Source organism: Bos indicus, chromosome 19 (genome assembly GCF_029378745.1).
Source record: "Bos indicus isolate NIAB-ARS_2022 breed Sahiwal x Tharparkar chromosome 19, NIAB-ARS_B.indTharparkar_mat_pri_1.0, whole genome shotgun sequence".
NCBI lineage: Eukaryota > Metazoa > Chordata > Mammalia > Artiodactyla > Bovidae > Bos > Bos indicus.
Window position 1 is genome coordinate 53007022 of NC_091778.1, and position 12148 is coordinate 53019169.

General features: G+C 53.6%; 1 protein-coding gene across 3 annotated transcripts in view; it reads right to left on the minus strand.

Moving 5' to 3' along the window:
* Positions 1-12148, minus strand: part of RPTOR (regulatory associated protein of MTOR complex 1) — a 323106-nt gene that overhangs the window by 44039 nt on the left and 266919 nt on the right. For all 3 annotated transcript variants that reach the window (XM_019981168.2, XM_019981167.2, XM_070774383.1), the window contains exons 15-20: positions 9199-9264; positions 8506-8697; positions 8024-8164; positions 2940-3057; positions 1642-1782; positions 1195-1353 (exon numbers count right to left, since the gene is read on the minus strand). In XM_019981168.2, the coding sequence (XP_019836727.2) occupies positions 1195-1353; positions 1642-1782; positions 2940-3057; positions 8024-8164; positions 8506-8697; positions 9199-9264 (817 nt within the window). The remainder of the gene's footprint in view (positions 1-1194; positions 1354-1641; positions 1783-2939; positions 3058-8023; positions 8165-8505; positions 8698-9198; positions 9265-12148) is intronic.

Consider the following 12148-nt stretch of genomic DNA (forward strand, 5'->3'; position numbering starts at 1 on the left):
GGAAAAGTTCTCAGGAGGAAAGCAGAGAGATGGAGAGAGATGCTGAGCGACAGCAGAAGGCGATTCTGGGTTGGGGTCGGGGGAGCCTGGAAGGCTTCTTTTAAGGTGACACTGGAGCAGGACTGTGACTAGACTGAGGAGCAGCCCGTGGGTAGCAGAGGGAAAGCTCGCCAGCCAAGGGGAGGAGCCCAGGGGCCAAGGAGCTCAGCATTGCTGAGTGCAGCGGGGAGGGCAGGAGGCGGAGCTGGGGCCAAATCCTGAGTCTGCTTTTTAAAAAAGGAGGAAAGAAGGAAAAGTCAGAGCAAGTTCACTGTCCACCAACAGGAGAATGGACAAGCAAATCGCAGATCATAAAAGGGAGCAAACGAGACTTAGGTGAGCAGCATGGACACACAGCCGCCAGCAGAGTAAGGACAGGGGATGTGCAGCGCCAGACACGATGTGTAAACCTGGGAAAGGGCGAGAGTTCGAGGGAACCTTGCACAGGGAATGGGGAGGGGCTCTGGGCTCTTTAACTTCGTCTATAACTCAAGTTGGGAACAAAACACACACGCGGGAGTGTGACACATTGGTCCAAGTCTTTATGGTTGGTTATGCAGTGAGGATACGTGGTAACTTCCCATTGCTCAGTGAGAGTAGCAGCAGAACCAGGGGGTCCCCACTCAAAGCAGAACACAAGACCACTCTGAGCCTTCTCTCAAATGTCAATGTCCAGGCAGTCAAGTAGGAAACTGATGGGCTGACTGAAGGTGAAAGCACAGAGTGGGGTCCTTGGTTAGTGGGGGAGAGGGTCTGGCCAGGGAACTTGAGTAGGGAAGGGCCGTCTGCACCCTTGGAGCAGGGCTCTGACCTTGGACCTCACACATGCCTCCTCTGGGGGGCCCTGGGTGCCATCAGAGGCCACACCACGTATCAGATGCTGGGAGCCTCCCCGCCCTGGCCACGACACCCCAAACGTCTCCTGAGGGCAGAACCATCCTGCTCTGCAGCTCCGGGAATCCTGTGGCCTGCCCAAAGACAAGGCTGGCTCCCCGGACGGCCTGGGTCAGACCAGCGTCCAAGGGTGAGGTTCCTGCTGCCACAGCAAGACGATCCTCACTTCCTCCTCCCACTGAGCGTGTCTCAGCACTGCCCACCCGGGCGGGAACCCGTGGGTGCCCAGGGGACCGGTGGAGAAAGGGAGGCGGGACTCACCGATGAGGGAGTTGAGGGAGGAGTAGGAGCTGACGCGGCGCATCTTGTCAATGGTCTCGAAGGACAGGATGTACTCCTCGTTCTCGGGGCTGCCCAGGGTGCTGCTGGCGCTGCTGCTGGTGCTCAGGTTCCCGGGGGAGAAGGCCACCGAGCCACCGGCTGGCAGGGCACCGCCGTCAGAGGGGGCAGTTAGCACACACCCACCCCCATCTCCTGGCTTGCAAGAAGGGCTGGGCTTCCAGGCACAGGGCTGGGGGAGGGTGCTGGGGGCTTAGGACTGGGCATGCCCAGTGGGGCTGCAGGACAATCAATGGCTACCCCCAGTGCTGAACCAGGACTTCTGCTCACGTCCAGGTAGGCAGGAGGGGGTGGGGGCCCGTCTAACAAAAGGTCCCAGAAGATGACCCATGACCACCCCACTCGAGCACCCAGCCTCTGGGCTCTTACTTTCTTCCGTCAGGCTCAGGTTTTGCAAAGACTTGTTTAAGTTTCTAGCCGTGGTGACGGCGCGGATATTCCCGTAAGAGCTCACGGAACGCAGTCTGGGGGTGCAGGGGCTGTCCCGCACGGGGGTCAGACTCCCACCCTCTGGGAGGAGAGAAGGAGCGAGAAGAGTGAATGAATGGAGGGCTCAGGCGGGAGGCGGCTAGACAGCAGGTGACAGTGGCTTCTTTCTGGATGATGTGACTCTACAGCAGGGCCCTCAGCTCAACAGGGTCTCTGCCACATGTGTGTTGGGGTCAGCTGGACAAGATCATGACCACAGTGAGGGGAGCAGGAGCAGATGACCCTGAGCCACGCTTGGTATTTTGTAAGAGTTCAACTAGAGAGGCCCACACACAGTGGTCTCCCTCAGACCCCCACCAGGTGCTCTGGGACCTGCCTGTGGCTGCTGCCCCCAAACCAAACAGAGCCAGAGTTGGGGCGGGCTGGGACAGCTGTCTGCTGGCTCGGCCTCCCTGGCACCGCCCCTCACCAGTGCGTGCCAGCCGTTCCCTTCCCTGATGTACTAAACACAGCAATGGTCCCATGGCTGATCACAAGGCCTCTTTTCTGCAGAGATGGCTGTGCTGTGGCTTGTGCTCTGAAGCAGCCCAAGATGAAGAAATATAAATTCAGTAAATGTGAGATGAGGAGCTGCCTAACACAACACTGACGTGAGACCTGTGACGGGAAGAAAGTGCGACCTCCAGTCCCCACGGCAGCACCTCCTGCCCTTCGAGGTTTCTGTGACTTGATTTCCAAAAAGGGTAAAAAGGAAAGAAACCAGGGGGTCAAGGAGGCCCTCTTTCTTGCCCTTTCTAGTCTTCTGAGAAGTTAAGAACTGCAGATATCTGTGTGGCCAGGACTTGACATGTGGGCTCAGGACCCAGCAGAACGAGGGGCCTGCTGACAGTTCAGACTGGGGTCCCTGGGCCAGCGAGTTGCATAGGTTCCACTTTAGCACTGTTGGAGAAGGCAATGGCACCCCACTCCAGTACTCTTGCCTGGAAAACCCCATGGACAGAGGAGCCTGGTAGGCTGCAGTCCATGGGGTCGCTAAGTCAGACATGACTGAGCAACTTGCCTTTCACTTTCATGCATTGGAGAAGGAAATGGCAACCCACTCCAGTGTTCTTGCCTGGAGAATCCCAGGGGCGGGGGAGCCTGGAAGGCTGCAGTCCATGGGGTCGCACAGAGTCGGACACGACTGCAGCGACTCAGCAGCAGCAGCAGCAGCAGGACCGTACCTGTGGTGGTCCTACCTGTGGTGGCTGGAGAGGGCAGTGGGTAGTTCTTCTCCTCTTCCATGAACTGCAGGGCCACAGTGCAGAAGTTACTTTCATACTGAACGACAAGGTGACTCAGAGCCACCACCAGCTCCTGCCGGGAGGAGAAGAGACAGACACTGACTTGGGCCGGGAGAGAACTCAGCAGTGAGTCGTGCGTGCTGGCACTGAGTGCTCGAGCCACCGTGGAGAAAAGGCGAGGGTGGGGTGGGGGATGGACGGCACTCAGTGCTCAGACAGGGGCTGGCCCCTCAACACAGCACCCTCGGGTGTCCGGTGTGGGCGGAAACCTCTGAACAAGCAGTGAGATGAAGATGAGGGCCTCTGAGGGACGCCCCGGACACCTGGAGGAAAGAATGCTGACCGCTGGGTGTGAGCGGCAGGACTGAGGGGCCTGACAGGGATACAGGGGGAGGACACCCCAGAGTGGGACAGGAAAGAGCCCTTAGGGCCTCCTATGGTCAACACCACGGAGAGCTCCGGGCATTAAAGCAGGACGCACTGGTTTCTAGTCCCCAAAAGGCAACAGGAAAGTTCTACATGACTTTAGGCCCAGATGCCTCAGTCCAAGGGGAAGGACACACCTGATCTCTTTTGGGACCCGGTGACCTGGAGATCCTAAAAATCACGGAAATAAGCCTGGATGCAGGTTTGTACTACTCTTCCTATCGCTATTCAAATGGTTCCCACAACTTTACTTTACTTTTTTAGAAAAATACTTAGCAGAAGGCCAAAGTCTGAGAGTCCCTTATTGTTCTGTGAATCCCTCAGACGCCCAGGGCCAGGAGAGCTGTGCTGAGGTGTCAACAAGCTAGGGCAGAGCTCCCCTTCTCTCCTACCTCACCCTTACATACTCCTTGGCCTCCCTGGCTTGTGTGTGGGTTTTACTCCCAAACCCACCTCTCTGATCCTGTCTCTGAGACTCAGGCTGGTCCTTCCAACTGCTGACCTGCATACCCACCGAGCACTCTAAAAACCCAACTTGACCTGCCCAGGGCTTGCCACCCACTCCTTTCCATTCAGCGCCTGCCAGGGACACTTGGCTTGTGCCCTCTGGTGGCCTCAGTGAGACCCTTGAATCATCCTGATCCAACTCTCTGCCGATCCTGCCACCCAACCAGCCTGTCCCTAACAGTGCTGGGTAACAGGCTGTCGAGGGGTTGCCTGCCGGCCCCTCCCAGTGAAGAAGCGGCCTGCCCGCATGTGTGCTCAGTCGTGTCTGACTCTTTGCGACCCCATAGACTGTAGCCCACCAGGCTCCCTTGTCCATGGAATTTTCCAGGCAAGAATACAGGCCAAGTTGCCATTTTCTACTTCAGGAAGAAGCCTGAACTGTCTTCAAAAGACACAGGTTTTCCCTTCACTCTGAAGTGGTGAAAACATCTCAGCTGGACCTAGGTCTCAGACAGTTTGATCTGGGGAAAGCTGTGAGGGCTGGTCAAACTCCTCCTGCTGGGTGGTGGCTGTGGACTCCGGCCCTCAGAGGTCTTCAGGCACATCTGGCCAGAGCGAGGTTGGGTGGAAGGCTTGAGCTGTTCTCAGGCCTCGGAAGCATACCAGCACGGTGACCCAAGCCCCTCCGGCCAGCAGCCTCACCCCGTTTCCCAGCAGAGCGGTCCTGCCACCTCCCGACTCCAGCTTCCTGCTCACACTGCGAGCAAGCAGGCCTCCTGCTCTGCGCCTTGGCACGCGCTGTCCGCTCAGCCTGGGGAGGCCTCCACCTCCACCAGGGATCCCTGCTCTCTACCTTCACTCCTGTCTCCAAGTTCAAGCTCTGGAGGTTTCCACCCTGCACCATATCCAAGTGCAAGTTCTGGAGGTCTGGTGACCTAGGACCTGGCCCACAGGTGGCGCTTAACAAGTATCTGCTGACGGAGTGAAGCCTCTTCCCTTCAGACACAGCATAATCTTTAACAAACGGTTCGACTGTTTGGGTGACTTGCCATCAGGATTCAGGGATATCACGCCTGGTTACACACACGGCCCGAGGGGAGTTGGCTAATGCTCCTCCTGTGGTGGCCCGGAAGGCTGGACCACACGTCCTCCTGGGTGGTCCCCCAGGGAATCCATGTTTCCAACAATGAATTCCTGGCTGACATTTGTTTTCGGCCCACGGCCACCAAGTATCAAGCTCAGCTCCCTGGAGGCCAGGGCGGCGCTGCGGGAAAGGGAGCCTGTCTGCTCTGTCCTGATGGCCTCTGGGCTCGCCTGTAGGAGAAGGCACTCCAGTCCGGGTGGCTTGGCCGTCCCGTCTCCGCCACCAGAGATGTCTTGAGCATCGATGGGAAACACCCTCTGATGCCATTCATCAGGTTCGGTTGGAGTCAGACGTGTGTGAAGGGAGGTGGACACCAGGAACTGCTCCTCTGTGGGTCTGTGGTTACTAAATAAATGTAAACTAGAGAAAATAGATGCAACGTGTCGTGTCCTGCTTTCTTTGCTAAGGTCCCAGTCAGCTGCAGCAAGGGTCACAGGGCTGGACTGGTCAGCCCTTGAGAAAAGCAGGGTGACAGTGGGTGGTCACAAACCTCCCTCTCCCCCTCCCCCTCCACCCCGGGGCCTGGCCCTTCTTGATGAGGTATGGGTGGCTTGCTGTCTGGGCAATCTGCCATCATGTACTTCCTGCACAAGTTCAAGTTCAAAATAATTTGGGTGAACTTGCTGACTCTTGATTTTATCAAGTAAGCTCATTAAAGAGGTCAACAAGCAAAAATCTTCCCTCTCTGCCATGACTGCCTCCTCCAGAAAAGGATGCTTTCATCGTTCAGGAGTCAACAGGGCAAGTGTTTTATATTGCAGACGTGTGACTTTACAAAGTCCTGCCGTGATATCCTGACATGTCTTGTATTGCCACGAGCTAGAGACATCAGCAGTTGGTTACAGCTGGGACTTCTCACACCTAAGCTCAGGTCAGCTCATGAAGTGCAGTGCTCAAGGCAGAGTCTTGTTCCGACCCTCAGGTGCCCTGGCTCTGGGTCTCCTGGGCCAGCAGGCTGGGCCTGTGTCCCCTCAGAGTACATCGTGCCATGACTGTCACCACATGCTCTGGACAAAGATGGGAAAGGCAAGGTGCCAAAAGCATTAGGGTTACGGCTGTAATGAGAATGAGGGCTCAGCCTCTGAGCCAGTGTCACTCACCCTATTAAAGCCTGGATCCTCTCTCCAACCCACGGGCCCCAGTCTCCCTGAACCTCCAGGTCACCCATGTTTCCACAGCAAATGTAGCCCCCTTATTTAACAGGCTGCACTGCTGTCCATCTCCCAAAGAGAAAAAGCCCTGAAGGCAGTGACGGTCAGGAGTCCCAGCACAGGACCTGGGATGCCGAGGACGCTCTGTGCTCCAGCGCACAGGATGGGCAGCCCTGGACACACTATGGTCTTTCACGTGCCTGGCCCTTCGCACATGCTCCTGCCTCACTCGCTCTCCCTGTCCCTTGTCCCTCACAACCTAGGCACAGACTCCCCTCCTCCCACTATGGGGCAAGCACCCCTGACCTGGGCTGGTCTCTAGGGTGTGGCTCACTTAGGAGGGCTTTAGCACAACTGCTGGTTCTGTGCCTGCCTCTGCACTTATACCCTGTATCTCTTGAAGGTGGGTGACTGCTGCTCCATGCACTGAGTCTGGTGTGCTGAGGCAGCTGCGAACTGAACTCGAGTGCTGGACGGGGCAAAGGCACAGCCCTTCTTAGCACCCATGTCTGCAGGCCCAGGCAAGGCCAACCCCAAGTGCCCACAGCAATGACCTGGCTACACCCGAGCATCCCAGGTCCGGGGAAGGATGGCAAGTAGAGTGAGGCCGGGAAAGGAGCCCGGGGCCACGTCAAGTCACCTGGAACATGCTTGAGTGGTCGGTCCCTGTGTTCCTGATGACCTGGAGAACATCCTCCTGATACTGGAGACTCAGATGGACATTCTTCCTATTTTTATTAACATCCTTTTAAAGTTTTTTGGGGAAAGAACTGAAAAACAGAGTTCCTTTCTTTAAAAGGAATCTTAACAGACAATTAAGGATACTGCTGAACCGCTGCTTTGATCACATACAGGCAATCTGACTTGCGAAAAAGAAGACTCTGACTCAAGGAAGCCAGCTTCAGATAGATGCTAATGATGAGAACCCAAAATAAAAACATGAAAAGGCACCTGGAGGATCATTCCTCATTGTTAACACTTCTCTAGATGACCTGGCCTATTAGTAACTGGGTTCACAGCTCTCTGAGGGAACTCAAGATGGAATGAGTCCTTTCCGGCTGACCTGAACTTGCCCCAACAACGTTCCCGCCACTAAGTCAGTGGAGGTTTGCTCTCCAAACAGACACCCTCCAAACCACCCCTACCTCTGAGAAACCCAACCTCCCTTCCCTGGCACAGGGCTGTTAGACATGCCAAGAAGTAGCCCAGCACCTGTAGGTGATGAGGTAACTCAGGGTCACACACAGGATGGCACTGCCCTCCCAGTCCTAAAGAAGTCTCTGCTCCCAGGGTGGGCCTCCAAGGCCACCCTGAAACGTGGCCAACAGACAGTGGGGTTCCCACCATGGGCCTTTTTGGCTGTGGGAGGGAGAGGGTTGATCTGTTCTGAGCCAACTTTTGACAGGGGGGTGAGGTCTTGGATGGAGATCATGGCCCTTCTACATTGAAACAGAGAAGTCAAAGTTTCAACTGCAAAGAACTGTTCCGTTCAGTCGCTGACAAACATGGGGGCGGGGAGGGGAATACACTACACAAACCTTTCCGTCTGTCTGTGGGTGGCTACTGCTCTTTTGAATCTCCATGATGTGTGTATGTGTTGCTCCCAGGCAGGAAGGAGCCTATTATACAAGCTGCCAGGAGATGCAGCCTGTTAAATGCCTTTAAATGAAGCAAACACACGAGTATCTGGTGAAGAAACGCATTTTGGAGAGAATTAAACAAACATTTAAAGTTGGCTCTTGGCAGGATGTGCGCCGGGGGCGGACTGAGCACTCAAAGCTCTGGTCAGGTCAGGGTCATGGCTCGACCTGGGCGCCAAGGGAGCCCAGCCTGGAGGCACCTAGCACTGCCTGGGGGTGGGGGCCACGCACCTTCCGGACCACAGGGCTGCCGTCATTGATGAGCTGGGCCAGCATCATGGCCACGTTGTGGTCGATGGTGGTGGAGTGGTCTGTCCTCTCTGCAGAGTTACCCACAAACGTGCCGAGGGCAAAGACGGCTGCGCAGCGTACCTGCGGGCGGGACAGTGGGCAGTCACCCTGTGGCCGGCTGTTTGGCTCTGGCTCGGGCCCCTGGAGCCTACTAGATGCAGCTCAGTCCCGTCTATGGTCCTCTCAGCCTAGCTCCACTTGTGCAGACAAGCAGAGCAGGGAAACAAGAGGCTAGTGGCGGCCCCGTCCAAGGGTCAGGTGACAGGCTGTGTGCAGGCATCAGACAAAGCCAGGCAGGCATCAGAGACCAAGCCAGGGGCCAAGGAACCCATGGGGCTGGGGCAGGCACGGCGCTCTGGGGGTGTGGTCCCCAGGTACACCTTGGCCTCACTCAGCCTGCAGTGGTGGGGTTACAGACTCACCTCAGGGATGGGGTCGGAGAGGAGGCTGCAGAGCTTCTCGTGGGCGCTGTCCCGCACCCCGCACCACCGGGCCGAGTCAAAGTTCTGCCAGATGCGGCCCAGGCAGATGGCCACCCACTGGCGCAGCAGGGGGTGGGGGTCGTTGAGCTGCTCCAGGCAGATGGCGATCAGGTTTCCCTGGAGGCAGGCTTCCTGCGAGAAGGCAGGCAACACAGGGCATCACCCGTTGACCATTGAGTGGTGCGGGGTCCTGGGCTGGCCCTGGCCCCCCAGGTTTCTCAGGGAAACCTTGCTTAATCACTTTGCAAGATGTGTTCAATTTTCCTCTTTTTTTTCTGTGCTACGCCATGTGGTATCTTAGTTCCTGGACCAAGGATTGAACCCATGTACCCTGCAGAGGAAGCTCGGATTCTTAACCACTGTACTACTGGGGACATTCCTCAATTTTCCTCATTTTAAATCCTACCAATTTCAATTCACCTGGGGCTAAACAAAGGGTCTGGACCCCCACTCCTCCCATGGAGCCCCCAGGGCTGGTGTGATCCCCAACCTCTCCCTCGCTTCTGAGGTCACTGTTTCATCAGACATACATTCAGGACAGTTCCTCTGGCCTCCAAATCTTAGAGCTTGCAGCTGTGCATCTGCAACCCATAGGCAGGCCCTGCAGGGGTGGGGAAAGGGCGTGACACTCACCTGCCCCGTGTTATAGCTGTTGACGATTACAGCCAGAATGAAGGCCGTCATGGTCCGGTGCTCAGCCTGGAAAACAGAAGTCACCGGCTAGTTCGCACTTTCTTTGTGGCAAAAACTCATCACACTCACGCACTAGAGTTATCCTTTCAGGATCTTTATGACGAGCCTGGTGTGTAGTTAAAGTAACGAGAGCCAGCTTTGTTGTCTTTTGAGTCTCCAAAAAGGAACTGCGCTTTAAAGAGAGTCTCATGGCTCTGGGTTGGCCTCATGGAGGACAGGTGGGTCCCCAACATCTGATGCTGCACAACGGGTGACTCTGCTCCATCAGAGGCCCTGTCCTGCCCACGCCTATGGAAGTAGACCATCGGGGTCAAGCACACTGGTCCTAAAAAGACTGACCACAGTCTCTACTTGACTTCATTTTCCCTTCTTTCTGGTCTTCTAGTGGGCGGATCGATTCTCATTTTCTCCTTTCCTCTGGGCTTCTACTGACTCAGACATCAGTCTATTTTTAACTATTTGTGGTACCTTGTGTTTTTAACCTGGAGCAAAGTCTAAAGTTAGTCATTCTCTGTATCTGCCTTGGATTCCCAGTTTTCCTCCTCTGGTTTCAGTCCCTCCAGCGTGACTGCTCTTACTTACTCTTACAGCCAATGCTGACTTACATACATGGCATGTTTGCCAATGTCTGCTTTCTGATGCTTCTTATTGACTTCTGGGCTCCATCTCCTCCTGAAGTGCGGGCCTCCTGGCTGCCTGAGAAGCCATTGGCCCTTAGATGTGCTGGCTTTGCTCTCTCCCAAACTGACACTCGTGGGAACACAGGGTCCCTGGGCAACAATTTCCCTTGTGTTTTGAGGGCCCCTTAAATGGCAACCCATTCCAGTACTCTTGCCTGGAAAATCCCATGGACGGAGGAGCCTGAAGGGCCACAGTCCACGGGGTCACAGAGTCGGACACGACTGAGTGACTTCACTTTCACTTTCTCTGTCTTCCATCCGTAACTGTAGTGACTGCTGTCCACATCCTTGCAACAATCTTCCTTTATGTCCTGGTTACTTTAGAGATTTTTACTCTTGCCTTTGACATTCTCTACTTTCATTATGATGAGTCTTTGTGTAGATTTGTTTTTACTGAACCCTCTCAAGGCTCACTGTGCTTTATAAACCTGAAAACTCATTTCTTCTTCAAGTCTGGAAAGTTCTCCACTAAACTGTGCGTCCCCTCGTCTCCCTCTGGCCTTTGTCGATGCAGCTCGCCTGCTCAGCCCCTCAGAGCCTCCGTCACATCTCCTCTTTGCTTCCTCCCACATGAATTCTCCACAGACTTCTTTACTGGTTGTGTCAATTTTGCCGTTTAATTCGTCTATGGAAATTCTAATGACTATATTCCATTACAGTTTCTTTTTTCCCCCTCCAAAATCTGCCTATTTATTAAAAGACCCTAGTTGGTCACTTTTTGAGAAGGAGTGAAAAGGACAGAATACCTGTTCTCTTACAACAGGCAAGAAAGTACTTCTGAGGAAAAAAACACCAGGGTTTATTTTTGGACACAATTAAAACAAATTGTTTATTCAGTTATCTTAACATACTTATTTGTAATGCTCGTCACTCTTTTTCCAGAGAACTCTATTAGTTTCAGTTCTCTGGGAGCCAACCTTCCTTTGTGCCAGCTCTGCTTACGTCACTTGAACCTGGGTTAGGAGCAGGGTGGTGCTCCTGGCATGAGTCTTGGCACCCTGGCTGTGAAGGTACACAGAAAGGTGCCCTGCAGAAAAGGTTCGGCCTTCGCCGCTTCCAGGCAGGCCCTGGAGATTTCATGTTCCTCACTTGGCTGTGGCTCCTCCCACATGGGGAATTTCCATTTCTCACAGAGGCTTTTCCTGACTTTCTGCCCAGACGTGGATGGACTGGATTAGCTCTTCTTGACCTCGTCCAGTGAATGGGCAGCTCGCCCCACAGGCCTGTGTTTTTTGCTCCAGACTTGGGGCTGCGGACATGTGGAGCTCCAGGGTCACTGTGAGGTTCACCCAGGACCCACTGTACCCCTCCTCTGACTTCAGGTGTTGGCATTTGTAGATTTAATTTCCTTTCTTTCAATCTGGCTAGCTCCTCAAAACTTCAGTGTGTTTGTAGCTGAAGTGGGGCCCACTGGTGCTGACTTTGTCCATCACTCTGCGGCACGTCTATCAGCTCAGATGTCTCTCTCAGTCGTTTGGCCTCTATCTTACTCACGCTGTATTATTTCCAATGCTCACATAAAGTCTAAATGTAACCACCTTCGATGATGTTTAAATACCACACTTCAGTTGGAACATATGAGTTCTGCTTACCTTTTATAACAATCCTGTTTCTAATGTTTCCTGGATTTTAGAAAAAAAAATTTTTTTTTTGAATTGTCATTTAGTTTAGAAAACCAACGAGAGGGTAAAACTACACCCAAAAGTTCCTTTCCACAACCAGAGGCACCGTGTGAACAAGCTGTTAGATTTCATTAACCATTCTGATAAAATTAAGTTATATTGAGTAATTATTGATACTTAAGGTGTTTATCTTATTCTCTTTACTAAGCTAGAAGCTAGAGGGAGAGAATATAAATATTAATTTAAAAACATTTATTGGGAGTTATTTTATATGCTATTTACGGATTACTAATTTTTAAACAACTTAATACAATAAAATATATTTCAAATTTCAATTTTCAATTTTTCCACCACCTCTACCGCCCCAACCCCCTTCCTGATTGATAAAGTGCATTAGCCTCCCCTTCGGTCCAGATCCTGCACTGGCCAAAGGAACTGCCAATACTACGGTTGATGTACAAATACTCATTGATCTAACTTGGTTGACAGGGTACAAGGCACAGTGGATTCTACTTCACTGCAAAGAAGTGCCCGGAAAAAGGAGTCAAGTAAACAAAACCGAACCAGCTTGTGTATCAAGGTTCACTG